Consider the following 16,474-nt stretch of genomic DNA (forward strand, 5'->3'; position numbering starts at 1 on the left):
ATAGGAACTAGTCTTTTAGTTTATAGAGGGCATCCACAAGTGCCCCTCAGCCTAATCTCTGTTAATAAGGACATAATTTATTGATTTTATATTTTGCTATTGATGTTATGTAAAAATGTAATTGCAGATTAAATTAATGAAAGAGGTCAAACGAAAGGAAATGTTAATTTAAAAAGCATACACATGTATATGTATATTTCGTTATGTAATGTGCCATTAAGAATGTATTATAAAATAAAATGTTGTATTTTGTGTCAATTTGTGTTGTGTTGCTTAATTCAGTGACCTCACAGGAAGCAACAGAGGCATATCTGATTGTTCTTGTCTGTTTATTCTGAATGGGAGATAGCGTGCTTTAGACCTGGGTTCAAATACTATTTGAAATTATCTTAAACAATATATATGTGCTTGATTGAGCTTGCCTGGCGTAATGGACCAATAGAATAGTCCAAAAACTGCAAACCTCGCCCCTCCGGCCCTCCAGGCAGGCTAGAGCAAACACTCAAAGTATTTGAAAGATTTCAAATAGTATCTGAACACAGATATGCTTTACATGGAACATTGTTTAGAGGGGGCAACACTTAATACAATTTGCTCCACTTTGCTTAGCAGTGGCAATATTTTGGTATTGAACATCAGTTCTATTTTGTTTATTCAAACATATGGCAGAGAAAGTAGTTCCCACAAATTACAAAATAATTACAGTGTTAACAAATAAAAGACAGTTGCATAAATCATTATTTAGAACATTGAACATAGATTCTATTCACAGATGATTTTCACATGGCATCACGATCTAGCTGAGTGTGTGGATGGCAGTTACTGCATGCACGTACAGAATCAGAATGCATCTGAAATCATTCAATCCAGATCACTGAAATGTGACCACTCGGTCAACACAGTCTGTTACATGAAGAGGTGAATATTGAAGTGAATTCAGAGGATAGCCTTGGCCAAGACTCGAACCGGGGTCCAGTGACTGTCAACCCAACGCCTTAGCCTTTACGACAAGCGATCCGAACCATTTGACGAGTTCACTACCTACTGGGCACAGACGTCAATTCAATGTCTATTCCAAATTGGGTCAACGTACTTTAATTGAAATGACGTGGAAATAACGTTGATTCAACCAGTGTGTGCCCAGTGGGTAGGAGTTGGGTTGAGGTCTCTACAATATAAAAGTCTGACTGCCCATACACTGTCCATCCCACATTAAACAGTGAGTCGGAGAGAGGAGTAGACTGTGGGCTGTGCAGCTTCTCGTTGAGGATTAGGATTCTGCTGTTCAAGGCAGTCCTTTGAAAGAGCTGCATAGACCAACTGCAAGAAAACAGACAATCGGGTTAGTCTGAGGAAGCATTCTAGAAAAGGTTAAGGAAAAGGACATTCAGAAGCTATTATTCAAATAACACTCACCTCTATCTTTGGATTAGGCTTGGGTGTGGCTGCAAAGAAAAGATCAGAGTCAAAAGCAGAATTAATGCATACCAAATTGGGCACTTCATAAATTAGCATTAGACTTGGCCTTTAAATAAGCAGTAGACACGATCAACTGTACAATTGGATATCATGTTCATGTACAGTGCTGTGGTAGAAATGTGCATGTCAACATATACTGCAGCAAGATGTTATGAAATTGTATCGATAAAGAAAGAAATGTCTTACGGGGCTTGTCCTTGCGTACACTTCGGGAGCGTGGTGGGGGCTTGGGAGGTGGTATTGGTGGGGGCTGAGATGGGACCTTTGACCTTATATGGCAAGCCAGACCCAGAACCAAAACCAGGGTGATTACCAAACAGGTACTTACATACACCACGACCCTGAAATAGACCTTCCTCACGGATGTGGGTGGTATGGCTGCAGAGAAAGGGTATAGCACATCAATGAAGTCAGAGCACAGGCATACCAGTCTACCTGTCATCTGGGAATGTGGAGTGATCATTTTCTGTGATTGTTTCTCATTTTGGGGGGAAATCTTACAAAGCGTGGACAAAAATAAATACATACTGTACATTACTTGCAACTGATTAACAATGAGTTGATGTAGACTAGAAGGACCATATCTACCTGCAGTGATGTTCACATATGTCATATGTCCAACACTGGTGTATCCCTCAACCCAGGTGATCTGGCAATGGTACATTCCATAATCTGATTGGTTGACGTTGAGGATGTCCATGAGCAGGCGGGTTCTATTGGTTGTCAATGTGACGTTGGAGAGATGATGCCTTGGAGTGGGACTAAAGAGAAGGAACTGTCCCTCTGTTGACAGCCCCCATCCCCCTGTCCAGCCATCATCTCCACAATGCTGAACAACACAGGATAGGGAAAGAGTGCCCCCCTTTGGTACGTTAACATTTCTTTTCTTTGCAAAGACAGAAGTCACACATTCCTCTGCATCATAACCTGAGGGAACAAAAATTGAAAAAAGTGAACATATAAATATGATATAAAAAATTCACTAGACAAAAGAGGAGCAGCATCTACAGCAATTAATATCCTAATAGCAATCTACATTTATAGTAATGAGAGAGAGTTAATTGAGGGTAGTTCTTTCTCATGATACCTCTTTTGTAGGAAAGCAGATCAATTTAGATTAGATTGTTTGATTGATTACTTGTCCTTCCTTTTCTGATCTTGAGCGACATCCTAGATAGCGGTTTCAGGTATTTGTTGGTCATCCTAAGTATGGTTTTAAAACCAAGGTTATATCCACAACTGTCAGGAATCCTAAACAAGAGTAGTTGGACTTACCCGGGAGAATGCATAGACAAGTAATTGAGAGAAACAGACAGTTGTACATGTCTTTCTTCCCCATAGAATAGTACGGTTTTCTTTAGCGTTTTCCTTCTAGTTCCTTTCCCCTGTATGAGCTCATGACGGGTTCCATAGAGCAGCCCCTAGACAATGTCCTGGTGCCTCAGGAAGCTGGACCCAACATTGTTCTTCTTTGTCTCTCAATCGTTCTCTCACTTTCTAGTTTCATTTTTCCCCCTCATTGGGAATGTACTCTCCACAATTGCGAAATGGTTTCCACTAGCTGCCTCAGTCGAGTTGGAAGTTAGGAAGGAAGTACACACACACACACACACAAGTGTGCGCATGCACGCAACCACACACACACACACACACACACACACACACACACACACACACACACACACACACACACACAGACAGACACACACACACACACACGCACTCTCTCTCTCTCTCTCTCTCTCTCTCTCTCTCTCTCTCTCTCTCTCTCCAACTCCAAAATACAAATCACATCCTTCCTCAGGCTGAACCCCAAACTCTGTGGGCTGGGCACAATTATTTGTGAGGGTTTTAGGTGCTAGGCCAAGTTTCTTCAGCCTCCTGAGGTTGAAGAGGCTCTGTTGCGCCTTCTTCACCACACTGCCTGCGTGGGTGGCCATAATGACCATCGTTATGTTTGGAGGAAAAAGGGGGCTCTTGCAAGCCGAAGAACACCATCCCAACTGTGAAGCACAGGGTGGCAGCATCATGCTGTGGGGGTGCTTTGCTGCAGGAGGGACTGGTGCACTTCACAAAATAGATGGCATCATGAGGAAGGAAAATGATGTGGATATATTGAAGCAACATCTCAATACATCAGTCAGGAATTTAAAGCTTGGTCGCAAATGGGTCTTCCAAATGGACAATGACCCCAAGCATACTTCCAAAGTTGTGGCAAAATGGCTTAAGGACAACAAAGTCAAGGTATTGGAGTAGCCATCACAAAGCCCTGACCTTAATCCTATAGAACATTTGTGGGCAGAACTGAAAAAGCGTGTGTGAGCAAGGAGGCCTACAAACCTGACTCAGTTACACCAGCTCTGTCAGGAGGAATGGGCCAAAATTCACCCAACTTATTGTGGGGAAGCTTGTGGAAGGCTACCTGAAACGTTTGACCCAAGTGAAACAATTTAAAGGCAAATACTAATTGAGTGTATGTAAACTTCTGACCCACTGGGAATGTGATGAAAGAAATAAAAGCTGAAATAAATAATTCTCTCTACTATTATTCTGACATTTCACATTCTTAAAATAAAGTGGTGATTCTAACTGAACTAAGACAGGGAATTTCTACTAGGATTAAATGTCAGGAATTGTGAACAACTGAGTTTAAATGTATTAGGCTAAGGTGTATGTAAACTTCCGACTTCAACTGTAGGTCTCTATGCCCTCTGTATCTCTTACACTGTAGATTACAATGGTGGGTTTGTTGACATTCTTTACTCTAACTATCAGGAAGCACACATGTTACTTACTTTGTTGTTTCTCCTCGTCAATGTGTGATTGACACTCAATCATATAGTATGTATTCCTCTGTTAACAGAGGCTTTCTCTTATTCTCCTCCAGATGTAAAGAGTAAGATGTCTCCCAGGTCAAACTTGAAGTTCCGCTTTGACAAGATGAGCCACTCCACAACTGTAAGTGATGTCTCACTGTACTGTACCGTACCATACTATACTGTACTGTACTATACTGAACTGTACTGTACTATACTGCACTGTACTGTACTGTACTGTACTATACTATACTGTACTGTATTATACTATACTGAACTGAACTGTACTATACTGCACTGTACTGTACTGTACTGTACTGTACTGTACTGTACTATACTGAACTGAACTGTACTATACTGCACTGTACTGTACTGTACTGTACTGTACTGTACTATACTATACTGTACTGTATAATACTATACTGTACTGTACTATACTATATACTATACTATACTTCACTATACACTGTACTGTACTGTACTCTACTCAACTGTGCTGCATGTGTGATAAACACACTGCTCAGTGAATACAGTCTTGAAATGACCCACTGCTCTCCTCCAGAGTCATTAGGATATGATAGGTGGATACAGCATCAGGGACAGTAGCTTGGTCCTGTATCACAGTCCCTTCACTGCTGGGTCTGCTCTGCATCCCTCATCTCTTATCTGTAGGACACTATCTAGCTAGAGATCCTGCAATAACCTATCAGCTTGATCTCTCATTAGAATATACATGATGATGATGATGGTGTTGTTGTAATGGGACATTTCTGTTATTTTCTATTGCAGTCCGAGTAGAAATCTGGATTTTCCAAAAAAGGGACAACACTGGCTGTTGGAGCAAAAAACATCCACAACATCAACAGCGCATCACAATGGAATAACAAAATGTACTTAACTTCATGACTAAAGGGAATTAAGTGGACTGCAATAGAGGGTGCACAGGTAGACAGATACTGAGCTGGAAAGGAGGGAGAATCCTGTGAGTCTGAACTAAGAAGTGTTGAAAAAAAGGTTCCTCTCTCTCACTCTCTCTCTCTCTCTCTCTCTCTCTCTCTCTCTCTCTCGATGTGTCTGGTACAGAAATAACTCACAGTGAGAGGCTAGGTGCCATGTGTTACTGACATCACATTTTTATTGGCCGCTGGTCTGATTAAAATACTCATCTGTAACATTAACCCAACAACTAGACAAGGCAAGTTTTAAAGGTCCAATGCAGGCATTTTTATCTCAATATCATACGATTTCTGAGTAACAATTAAGTACCTTACTGTGATTTGTTTTCAAATGGTCAAAAAGAAACAAAAATAGCAATTTCTCAAGCAATAATTTTGCTAGGACTATCTGGGAGTGGGGAGGGGAAAACTGAAAATTAGCTGTTATTGGCAGAGAGGTTTGGAACTCTCTTTCTAATAACCAATTTACTGCATGGTATTGTCACCATGGAAGGCCAAAACTCCATCCCACCAGAACAGGCAGAAATTTCAGGCGGTCATTCAAGCTCTTACACTAAAAGGGCATTATTATAATTTTCACAACTTCACAGTATTATTACAACCTCATAGTGTGGAAATACATATAGAACACAGGAAAATCTAGTTTTTGACTGCACTGGGCCTTTAACCTCATAACATTCATCATCATTGATTTGGGAAACTGTGGTTATAGGTCACTTTTCCGCTGCACTCATCTCTCAGATTACAGTGATTGTTCATTGTGGTCCTCTTCTGTTACGATCTCCATATATGGGTCCAGGTTGGTGTAAGTTGTGTTACTGTCCTTCAGAATGGGATGTTGTTGTTAACCAGGGGGACTGTCTCTCTTGCCTTTGCCCCAGTATGTCTGTCTGGGGACAGTTCCTCTATTGCCTAACAAGGAGTTCTTGCTGCAGTAGTTTCGCTTCTTTTTGAGTCACCTGTTGTAATGCTGGTCGTCTTTCCCTCTGGCCTCACATACAGTACAGTCAACGCAGGTCAATAGAATGGATCAATCCACAATAGAGATAGATACAGTATTTAGATACTGCATACAGTGCCTTGCAAAAGTATTCATCCCCCTTGGCGTTTTTCCTATTTCGTTGCATTACAACCTGTAATTTAAATAGATTTTTATTTGGATTTCATGTAATGGACATACGCAAAATAGTCCAAATTGATGAAGTGGAATGAAAAAAATTAAGTGTTAAAAAAAAATCTTTAAAAAAAATAACAGAAAAGTGATGCGTGCATATATATTCACCCCCTTTGCTACGAATCCCCTAAATATAGAGATCTGGTGCAGCCAATTACCTTCAGAAGTCACATAATTAGTTAAATAAAGTCCACCTGTGTGCAATCTAAGTGTCACATGATCTGTCACATGATCTCAGTATATATACACCTATTCTGAAAGACCCCAGAGTCTGCAACACCACTAAGCAAGGGGCACCACCAAGCAAGCGGCACCATGAAAACCAAGGAGCTCTCCAAACAGGTCAGGGACAAAGTTGTGGAGGAAAGATCAGGGTTGGGTTATAAAAAAATATCAGAAACTTTGAACATCCCACGGAACAGCATTTAAATCCATTATTAAACAATGGGAAGAATATGGCACCACAACAAACCTGCCAAGAGAGGGCCGCCCATCAAAACTCAGGGACCAGGCAAGGAGGGCATTAATCAGAGAGGCAACAAAGAGACCGAAGATAACCCTGAAAGAGCTGCAAAGCTCCACAGCGGATTTGAGTTTTTGTCCATAGGACCACTTTAAGCCGTACACTCCACAGAGCTGGGCTTTTCGGAAGAGTGGCCAGACAAAAGCCATTGCTTAAAGAAAAAAATAAGCAAACACATTTGGTGTTCGCCAAAAGGCATGTGGGAGACTCCACAAACATATGGAAGAAGGTACTCTGGTCAGATGAGACTAAAATTGAGCTTTTTGGCCATCAAGGAAAACGCTATGTCTGGCGCAAACCCAACACCTCTCATCACCCCAAGAACACCATCCCACAGTGAAGCATGGTGGTGGCAGTATCATGCTGTGGGGATGTTTTTCATCGGCAGGGACTGGGAAACTGGTCAGAATTGAGGGAATGATGGATGGCGCTAAATACAGGGAAATTCTTGAGGAAAACCTGTTTCAGTCTTCCAGAGATTTGAGACTGGGATGGCGGTTCACCTTCCAGCAGGACAATGATCCTAAGCATACTGCTAAAGCAACACTCGAGTGGTTTAAGGGGAAACATTTAAATGTCTTGGAATGGCCAAAGCCCAGACCTCAATCCAATTGAGAATCTGTGGTATGACTTAAAGATTGCTGTACACCAGAGGAACCCATCCAACTTGAAGGAGCTGGAGCAGTTTTGCCTTGAAGAATGGACAACAATCCCAGTGGCTAGATGTGCCAAGTTTATAGAGACATACCCCAAGAGACTTGCAGCTGTAATTGCTGCAAAAGGTGGCTCTACAAAGTATTGACTTTGGGGTGTTAATAGTTATGCACGCCCAAGTCTTCTGTTTTTTTTGTCTTATTTCTTGTTTGTTTCACAAAAAATATATATGTTGCATCTTCAAAGTGGTAGGCATGTTGTGTAAATCAAATTAAACAAAATCAATTTTAATTCCAGGTTGTAAGGCAACAAAATAGGAAAAATGCCAAGGGGGTGAATACTTTCGCAAGCCACTATAGATACTAGGGTTGCTAGGGTTGGGGTCAGTTCCATTTCAATTCATTATTTTATTTTTTATCTCATAGGAATACATTGAGGAATTGACAGGGAATTGATAGATACGGTATTTATCTCTATGGCTCAACCCTCATCAAACAGTATTGAAGTGTTCAAGTTTGTCTTAAGCTGCAGAAGTAAGGGACTTGATCCTTATAAACCAAGCGATGTATTTGTGGAGATTTGCTCACATGAAAAGAAAAATGCCATTGCGCTCTGTCACAAGCTTAATTTAGCCAAAGTTGCGCCTTACAATCTATCTCAAACCCTTTCACTTTCCATGTGCTTCTCACTATGTGAGAGGTTGAGCAGAGAGTTTGGATTTGGTTTATTTGCTTTCTGTTTCGCTGTGGGTGTCTGATGAATCCAGACCTGGGTTCACATACTATTTGAAATCTTTCAAGTTCTTTGAGTGTGTGCTCTAGCCTGCCTGGTTTGCAGTTTGGGACTATTGTATTGGTCCATTATGCCAGGCAAGCTTAATCAAGCACAGATAATGTATTTGAAATGGTTTAATGTAGCATTTGAACCCAGGTCTGCTTTTCACATGTCCTTGTATTAATATCCATTTGTATTGAAAATGTATGCACTCACTAACTGTAAGTCGCTCTGGATAAGAGCGTCTGCTAAATGACTAAAATGTAAATGTATTTCACCCAATGAATCAATGTTAATTGAAAACATTTATGGTTATAAAGGGTGCATAGCTGAGAAACACACAGACTGCGACATGGAAATCATTTTCAGTAGTTAGTCATTTCACAATGTTTTTTTCTCTCACTAACATTTCTCCAAAAATTAATATTTGGCTAGATAATATTTTTAAAGGATTTTACATATTTTGGAACTGTGATTGAATGCTTTGTGATTTTGATGGTTATTTTTTCAGTCTTAAGTAGAAGCAAACAGCAAAAACAGTTGATCTTACAATCCCCAAAACAATGTTAGCGCATTGTAGTTCCAAAATATATTATCACTTTACCTTGTTGTAAGCTATATGATTATAAACATTCACGTGTGTATGTCTTCACCCAGGAACATATTGAAATGGCAAGGTCTCCATTGATGTGACCAAATCAGTCAACTATATTTGAGTTTGGGAGAATATCCATGCACAATAGCTGTATAGAGGTTAATTCCTATCGCTGGAATATTTGTGACTGGAGTTCTGTTATGTGGTACACAAAAACTCAGAAAGTTGAGCAGGGCAGAAAGTTATATAGGAACTAGTCTTTTAGTTTATAGAGGGCATCCACAAGTGCCCCTCAGCCTAATCTCTGTTAATAAGGACATAATTTATTGATTTTATATTTTGCTATTGATGTTATGTAAAAATGTAATTGCAGATTAAATTAATGAAAGAGGTCAAACGAAAGGAAATGTTAATTTAAAAAGCATACACATGTATATGTATATTTCGTTATGTAATGTGCCATTAAGAATGTATTATAAAATAAAATGTATTTTGTGTCAATTTGTGTTGTGTTGCTTAATTCAGTGACCTCACAGGAAGCAACAGAGGCATATCTGATTGTTCTTGTCTGTTTATTCTGAATGGGAGATAGCGTGCTTTAGACCTGGGTTCAAATACTATTTGAAATTATCTTAAACAATATATATGTGCTTGATTGAGCTTGCCTGGCGTAATGGACCAATAGAATAGTCAAAAAACTGCAAACCTCGCCCCTCCGGCCCTCCAGGCAGGCTAGAGCAAACACTCAAAGTATTTGAAAGATTTCAAATAGTATCTGAACACAGATATGCTTTACATGGAACATTGTTTAGAGGGGGCAACACTTAATACAATTTGCTCCACTTTGCTTAGCAGTGGCAATATTTTGGTATTGAACATCAGTTCTATTTTGTTTATTCAAACATATGGCAGAGAAAGTAGTTCCCACAAATTACAAAATAATTACAGTGTTAACAAATAAAAGACAGTTGCATAAATCATTATTTAGAACATTGAACATAGATTCTATTCACAGATGATTTTCACATGGCATCACGATCTAGCTGAGTGTGTGGATGGCTGTTCCTGCATGCACGTACAGAATCAGAATGCATCTGAAATCATTCAATCCAGATCACTGAAATGTGACCACTCGGTCAACACAGTCTGTTACATGAAGAGGTGAATATTGAAGTGAATTCAGAGGATAGCCTTGGCCAAGACTCGAACCGGGGTCCAGTGACTGTCAACCCAACGCCTTAGCCTTTACGACAAGCGATCCGAACCATTTGACGAGGTCACTACCTACTGGGCACAGACGTCAATTCAATGTCTATTCCAAATTGGGTCAACGTACTTTAATTGAAATGACGTGGAAATAACGTTGATTCAACCAGTGTGTGCCCAGTGGGTAGGAGTTGGGTTGAGGTCTCTACAATATAAAAGTCTGACTGCCCATACACTGTCCATCCCACATTAAACAGTGAGTCGGAGAGAGGAGTAGACTGTGGGCTGTGCAGCTTCTCGTTGAGGATTAGGATTCTGCTGTTCAAGGCAGTCCTTTGAAAGAGCTGCATAGACCAACTGCAAGAAAACAGACAATCGGGTTAGTCTGAGGAAGCATTCTAGAAAAGGTTAAGGAAAAGGACATTCAGAAGCTATTATTCAAATAACACTCACCTCTATCTTTGGTTTAGGCTTGGGTGTGGCTGCAAAGAAAAGATCAGAGTCAAAAGCAGAATTAATGCATACCAAATTGGGCACTTCATAAATTAGCATTAGATTTGGCCTTTAAATAAGCAGTAGACACGATCAACTGTACAATTGGATATCATGTTCATGTACAGTGCTGTGGTAGAAATGTGCATGTCAACATATACTGCAGCAAGATGTTATGAAATTGTATCGATAAAGAAAGAAATGTCTTACGGGGCTTGTCCTTGCGTACACTTCGGGAGCGTGGTGGGGGCTTGGGAGGTGGTATTGGTGGGGGCTGAGATGGGACCTTTGACCTTATATGGCAAGCCAGACCCAGAACCAAAACCAGGGTGATTACCAAACTGGTACTTACATACACCACGACCCTGAAATAGACCTTCCTCACGGATGTGGGTGGTATGGCTGCAGAGAAAGGGTATAGCACATCAATGAAGTCAGAGCACAGGCATACCAGTCTACCTGTCATCTGGGAATGTGGAGTGATCATTTTCTGTGATTGTTTCTCATTTTGGGGGGAAATCTTACAAAGCGTGGACAAAAATAAATACATACTGTACATTACTTGCAACTGATTAACAATGAGTTGATGTAGACTAGAAGGACCATATCTACCTGCAGTGATGTTCACATATGTCATATGTCCAACACTGGTGTATCCCTCAACCCAGGTGATCTGGCAATGGTACATTCCATAATCTGATTGGTTGACGTTGAGGATGTCCATGAGCAGGCGGGTTCTATTGGTTGTCAATGTGACGTTGGAGAGATGATGCCTTGGAGTGGGACTAAAGAGAAGGAACTGTCCCTCTGTTGACAGCCCCCATCCCCCTGTCCAGCCATCATCTCCACAATGCTGAACAACACAGGATAGGGAAAGAGTGCCCCCCTTTGGTACGTTAACATTTCTTTTCTTTGCAAAGACAGAAGTCACACATTCCTCTGCATCATAACCTGAGGGAACAAAAATTGAAAAAAGTGAACATATAAATATGATATAAAAAATTCACTAGACAATAGAGGAGCAGCATCTACAGCAATTAATATCCTAATAGCAATCTACATTTATAGTAATGAGAGAGAGTTAATTGAGGGTAGTTCTTTCTCATGATACCTCTTTTGTAGGAAAGCAGATCAATTTAGATTAGATTGTTTGATTGATTACTTGTCCTTCCTTTTCTGATCTTGAGCGACATCCTAGATAGCGGTTTCAGGTATTTGTTGGTCATCCTAAGTATGGTTTTAAAACCAAGGTTATATCCACAACTGTCAGGAATCCTAAACAAGAGTAGTTGGACTTACCCGGGAGAATGCATAGACAAGTAATTGAGAGAAACAGACAGTTGTACATGTCTTTCTTCCCCATAGAATAGTACGGTTTTCTTTAGCGTTTTCCTTCTAGTTCCTTTCCCCTGTATGAGCTCATGACGGGTTCCATAGAGCAGCCCCTAGACAATGTCCTGGTGCCTCAGGAAGCTGGACCCAACATTGTTCTTCTTTGTTTCTCAATCGTTCTCTCACTTTCTAGTTAAAATTTTCCCCCTCATTGGGAATGTACTCTCCACAATTGCGAAATGGTTTCCACTAGCTGCCTCAGTCGAGTTGGAAGTTAGGAAGGAAGTACACACACACACACACAAGTGTGCGCATGCACGCAACCACACACACACACACACACACACACACACACACACACAGACAGACACACACACGCACTCTCTCTCTCTCTCTCTCTCTCTCTCTCTCTCTCTCTCTCTCTCTCTCTCCAACTCCAAAATACAAATCACATCCTTCCTCAGGCTGAACCCCAAACTCTGTGGGCTGGGCACAATTATTTGTGAGGGTTTGTGAGGGTTTTAGGTGCTAGGCCAAGTTTCTTCAGCCTCCTCGTTCCAAGATGGCGTAGTAGTGCAGTTGTGTTTTTATCGTATGTCTGTAAATAGCCTGTAAATACCCTCTTTTTCTGTATTTTTCGTACATATTTCCATATCAGACTTTTCATCCTTCTACAAAATATACTTTCCTGCAACCCGCCTCACTCAATGTGGAACGGATTATTTTATTGATTTACCTTTATCTAGAATCTAGAATCTCCAGTTGAAACTAGCTAGCCAGCTAGCCAGCTAACTAGCTACTTGCTATTAGCCTCAGCTAGCGGTATTTCACCCAGAACATTGGATTTTTTCTGCGGGATTAATTTTAATCACTGGACATTAATCACCGGATATTCGGCCAGTCTGCACAGCGCGTTATCGACCCAGAACATATCAGTTTTTCCGCCGGAATCACTGAATCACTGGACCTTTAACTCCGGATTCATCGCTATCAGCTAGCTACAACAAAACGGACGCTGTGGTCTGGCTAATCATCCTGAGCTAGGCCCATCTCCCGGCTATCTACCTCTCTGTCAACCGGACGGGACCACCTAGTGTTGACACGGAGCCCCGCCGATCCTACACGACTGGTCTGCCGACGAAATCGTCTGATGTGGTTACGACGTTAACCACGAAGATTCCATCCATCTGCTAGCCCCGGCCCGCTAGCACACGCTAGCCGTGGCCTCTTACTCACTAGTTTACCACCGGACCTTATGATAACTCAGCTATACAGCTGATGTCTGCTGGACTGTTCCTTTTTACGGTACTACATCCTGTTTATGTTTAGCCTCAGCCCAAACATGGTTAGTTTATTGTTGTTTCGGTTATTTCTAATTTTACTATATCACTGTAGACCCCCCAGCCTAGCTAAACCTGCCTTAGATAGCTCCTTTGCCCCTCCCCCTATACACGCGGAGACCGACTCAATTGATGCCTCCAGCGATGCTATCTCTTTCATTGTTACCCAACGGTTAGGTTTACCTCCACTTTACTCATATCCTTCCATATCCTTGTCTGTACATAATGCCCTGAATCTTTTCTATAACACCCGGAAATCTGCCCCCTTTATTCTATGTACCCAACGCACTAGAAGACCAGTTCTTAAAGCCTTTAGCCGTATCCTTATTCTAGTCCTCCTCTGTTCCTCTGGTGATGTAGAGGCTAACCCAGGCCCTGCAGCCCTCAGTATCACTCCTACTCCCCAGGCGCTATCATTTGATGACTTCTGTAATCGCAAAAGTCTTGGTTTCTTGCACATAAATATCAGAAGTCTACTTCCTAAGTTTGAGTTATTCACTGCGTTAGCACACTCTGCCAACCCTGATGTTCTAGCAGTGTCTGAATCCTGGCTCAGGAAGGCCACCAAAAATTCTGAAATGTCCATCCCCAACTATAACATTTTCCGTCTAGATAGAACTGCCAAAGGGGGTGGAGTTGCAATCTACTGTAGAGATAGCCTGCAGAGCTCTATCATACTATCCAGGTCTGTGCCCAAACAGCTTGAGCTTCTACTTCTAAAAATCCACCTTTCCAGAAATAAGTCTCTCACTGTTGCCGCTTGCTACAGACCCCCCTCAGCCCCCAGCTGTGCCCTGGACACCATATGTGAATTGATTGCCCCCCATTTATCCTCAGAGTTTGTACTGCTTGGTGACCTAAATTGGGATATGCTTAATACCCCAGCCATCCTACAATCCAAGCTAGATGCCCTCAACCTCACGCAAATTATCAACGAACCTACCAGGTACAACCCTAAATCCGTAAACATGGGTACCCTCATAGATATCATCCTGACTAACATACCCTCTAAATACACCTCAGCTGTCTTCAACCAGGATCTCAGCGATCACTGCCTTATTGCCTGCGTCCGTAACGGGTCCGCGGTCAAACGACCACCCCTCATCACTGTCAAACGCTCCCTAAAACACTTTAGCGAGCATGCCTTCCTAATTGACCTGGCCCAGGTATCCTGGATGGATATAGATCTCATTCCGTCAGTAGAGGATGCCTGGTTGTTCCTTAAAAGTAATTTCCTCTCAATCTTAAATAAACATGCCCCATTCAAAAAATACAGAACTAAGAACCAATATAGCCCCTGGTTCTCCTCAGACTTGACTGCCCTTGACCAGCACAAAAACATCCTGTGGCGTACAGCATTAGCATCAAATAGCCCCCGCGATATGCAACTTTTCAGGGAAGTTAGGAACCAATATACACAAGCAGTCAGGAAAGCAAAGGCTAACTTTTTCAAACAGAAATTTGCATCCTGTAGCACTAACTCCAAAAAGTTTTGGGACACTGTAAAGTCCATGGAGAATAAGAGCACTTCCTCCCAGCTGCCCACTGCACTGAGGCTAGGAAACACTATCACCACCGATAAATCTACAATAATCGAGAATTTCAACAAGCATTTTGCTACAGCTGGCCATGCTTTCCATCTGGCTACCACTAACCCGGCCACCAACTCTGCACCCTCTGCTGCAACTTGCCCATGCCCCCCCCCGCTTCTCCTTCACACAAATTCAGACAGCTGATGTTTTGAAAGCGCTGCAAAATCTGGACCCCTACAAATCAGCTGGGCTAGACAATCTGGACCCTTTCTTTCTAAAACTAGCCGCCGAAATTGTCGCTACCCCTATTACTAGTCTGTTCAACCTCTCTTTCATAACGTCTGAGATCCCCAGAGATTGGAAAGCTGCCGCGGTCATCCCCCTCTTCAAAGGGGGTGACACTCTAGATCCAAACTGCTACAGACCTATATCCATCCTGCCCTGCCTTTCGAAAGTATTTGAAAGCCAAGTTAACAAACAGATCACCGACCATTTCGAATACCACCGTACCTTCTCCGCTATGCAATCCGGTTTCCGAGCTGGTCACGGGTGCACTTCAGCCACGCTCAAGGTCATAAACGATATTATAACCGCGATTGATAATAGACAGTACTGTGCAGCCGTCTTCATCGACCTGGCCAAGGCTTTCGACTCTGTCAACCACCGCATTCTTATTGGCAGACTAAATAGCCTTGGTTTCTCAAATGACTGCCTCGCCTGGTTCACCAACTACTTCTCAGATAGAGTTCAGTGTGTCAAATCGGAGGGCCTGTTGTCTGGACCTATGGCAGTCTCTATGGGGGTGCCACAGGGTTCAATTCTTGGGCCGACACTTTTCTCCGTGTATATCAATTATGTCGCTCTTGCTGCTGGTGACTCTCAGATCCACCTCTACGCAGACGACACCATTTTGTATACATCTGGCCCTTCATTGGAACCTCCAAACGAGCTTCAATGCCATACAACAATCCTTCAGTAGCCTCCAACTGCTCTTAAACACTAGTAAAACTAAATGGATGCTTTTCAATCGAACGCTGCTGGCACCCGCCCACCCGACTAGAATCACCACTCTCGACGGGTCTGACCTAGAGTATGTGGACAACTACAAATACCTAGGTGTCTGGTTAGACTGTAAACTCAACTTCCAGACTCACATAAAGAATCTCCAATCCAAAGTTAAATCTAGAATCGGCTTCCTATTTCGCAACAAAGCCTCCTTCACTCATGCTGCCAAACATGCCCTCGTAAAACTGACTATCCTACCGATCCTTGACTTCGGCGATGTCATTTACAAAATAGCCTCCAACACTCTACTCAGCAAATTGGATGTAGTCTATCACAGTGCCATCCGTTTTGTCTCCAAAGCCCCATACACTACCCACCACTGTGACCTGTACGCTCTTGTTGGCTGGTCCTCACTACATGTTCGTCGTCAAACCCACTGGCTCCAGGCCATCTATAAATCACTGCTAGGCAAATCCCCGCCTTATCTTAGCTCATTGGTCACCATAGCAGCACCCACCCGTAGTCTGCGCTCCAGCAGGTATATCTCACTGGTCATTCCCAAAGCCAACACCTCCTTTGGCCGCCATTCCTTCCAG

General features: G+C 42.2%; 2 protein-coding genes across 2 annotated transcripts; both read right to left on the reverse strand.

Annotated features, from left to right (window-relative positions):
• Window positions 1-635: 635 nt before the first annotated feature.
• On the reverse strand, window positions 636-2,908 carry LOC311105401 (uncharacterized protein). Its single transcript, XM_084147547.1, has 5 exons — window positions 2,755-2,908; window positions 2,068-2,406; window positions 1,666-1,857; window positions 1,417-1,445; window positions 636-1,320 (listed from the first exon to the last, which is right to left on the reverse strand). The coding sequence occupies exons 1-5, from the start codon at window positions 2,816-2,818 to the stop codon at window positions 1,213-1,215; spliced, it is 732 nt and encodes a 243-aa protein (XP_084003673.1). The 5' UTR covers window positions 2,819-2,908; the 3' UTR covers window positions 636-1,212.
• A 6,941-nt stretch (window positions 2,909-9,849) lies between these two features.
• LOC311105531 (uncharacterized protein) lies at window positions 9,850-12,237 on the reverse strand. Its single transcript, XM_084147708.1, has 5 exons — window positions 11,969-12,237; window positions 11,282-11,620; window positions 10,880-11,071; window positions 10,631-10,659; window positions 9,850-10,534 (listed from the first exon to the last, which is right to left on the reverse strand). Exons 1-5 carry the CDS (start codon window positions 12,030-12,032, stop codon window positions 10,427-10,429), a joined length of 732 nt encoding a protein of 243 aa, XP_084003834.1. The 5' UTR covers window positions 12,033-12,237; the 3' UTR covers window positions 9,850-10,426.
• Window positions 12,238-16,474: the final 4,237 nt, after the last annotated feature.

This window comes from Coregonus lavaretus, assembly GCF_964263955.1.
Source record: "Coregonus lavaretus genome assembly, chromosome: 30".
NCBI classification, from domain to species: Eukaryota; Metazoa; Chordata; class Actinopteri; order Salmoniformes; family Salmonidae; genus Coregonus; species Coregonus lavaretus.

Coding starts and splice junctions, on each gene's coding strand:
- LOC311105401 (XM_084147547.1), bottom strand. CDS start 2,818: ATGGGGAAGAAAGACATGTACAACTGTCTGTTTCTCTCAATTACTTGT. Junction 2,407..2,754: donor TTGTCTATGCATTCTCCCGG/GTAAGTCCAACT, acceptor TTGTTCCCTCAG/GTTATGATGCAGAGGAATGT. Junction 1,321..1,416: donor AGCCTAATCCAAAGATAGAG/GTGAGTGTTATT, acceptor GTTTTCTTGCAG/TTGGTCTATGCAGCTCTTTC.
- LOC311105531 (XM_084147708.1), bottom strand. CDS start 12,032: ATGGGGAAGAAAGACATGTACAACTGTCTGTTTCTCTCAATTACTTGT. Junction 11,621..11,968: donor TTGTCTATGCATTCTCCCGG/GTAAGTCCAACT, acceptor TTGTTCCCTCAG/GTTATGATGCAGAGGAATGT. Junction 10,660..10,879: donor TGTACGCAAGGACAAGCCCC/GTAAGACATTTC, acceptor TTTTCTTTGCAG/CCACACCCAAGCCTAAACCA.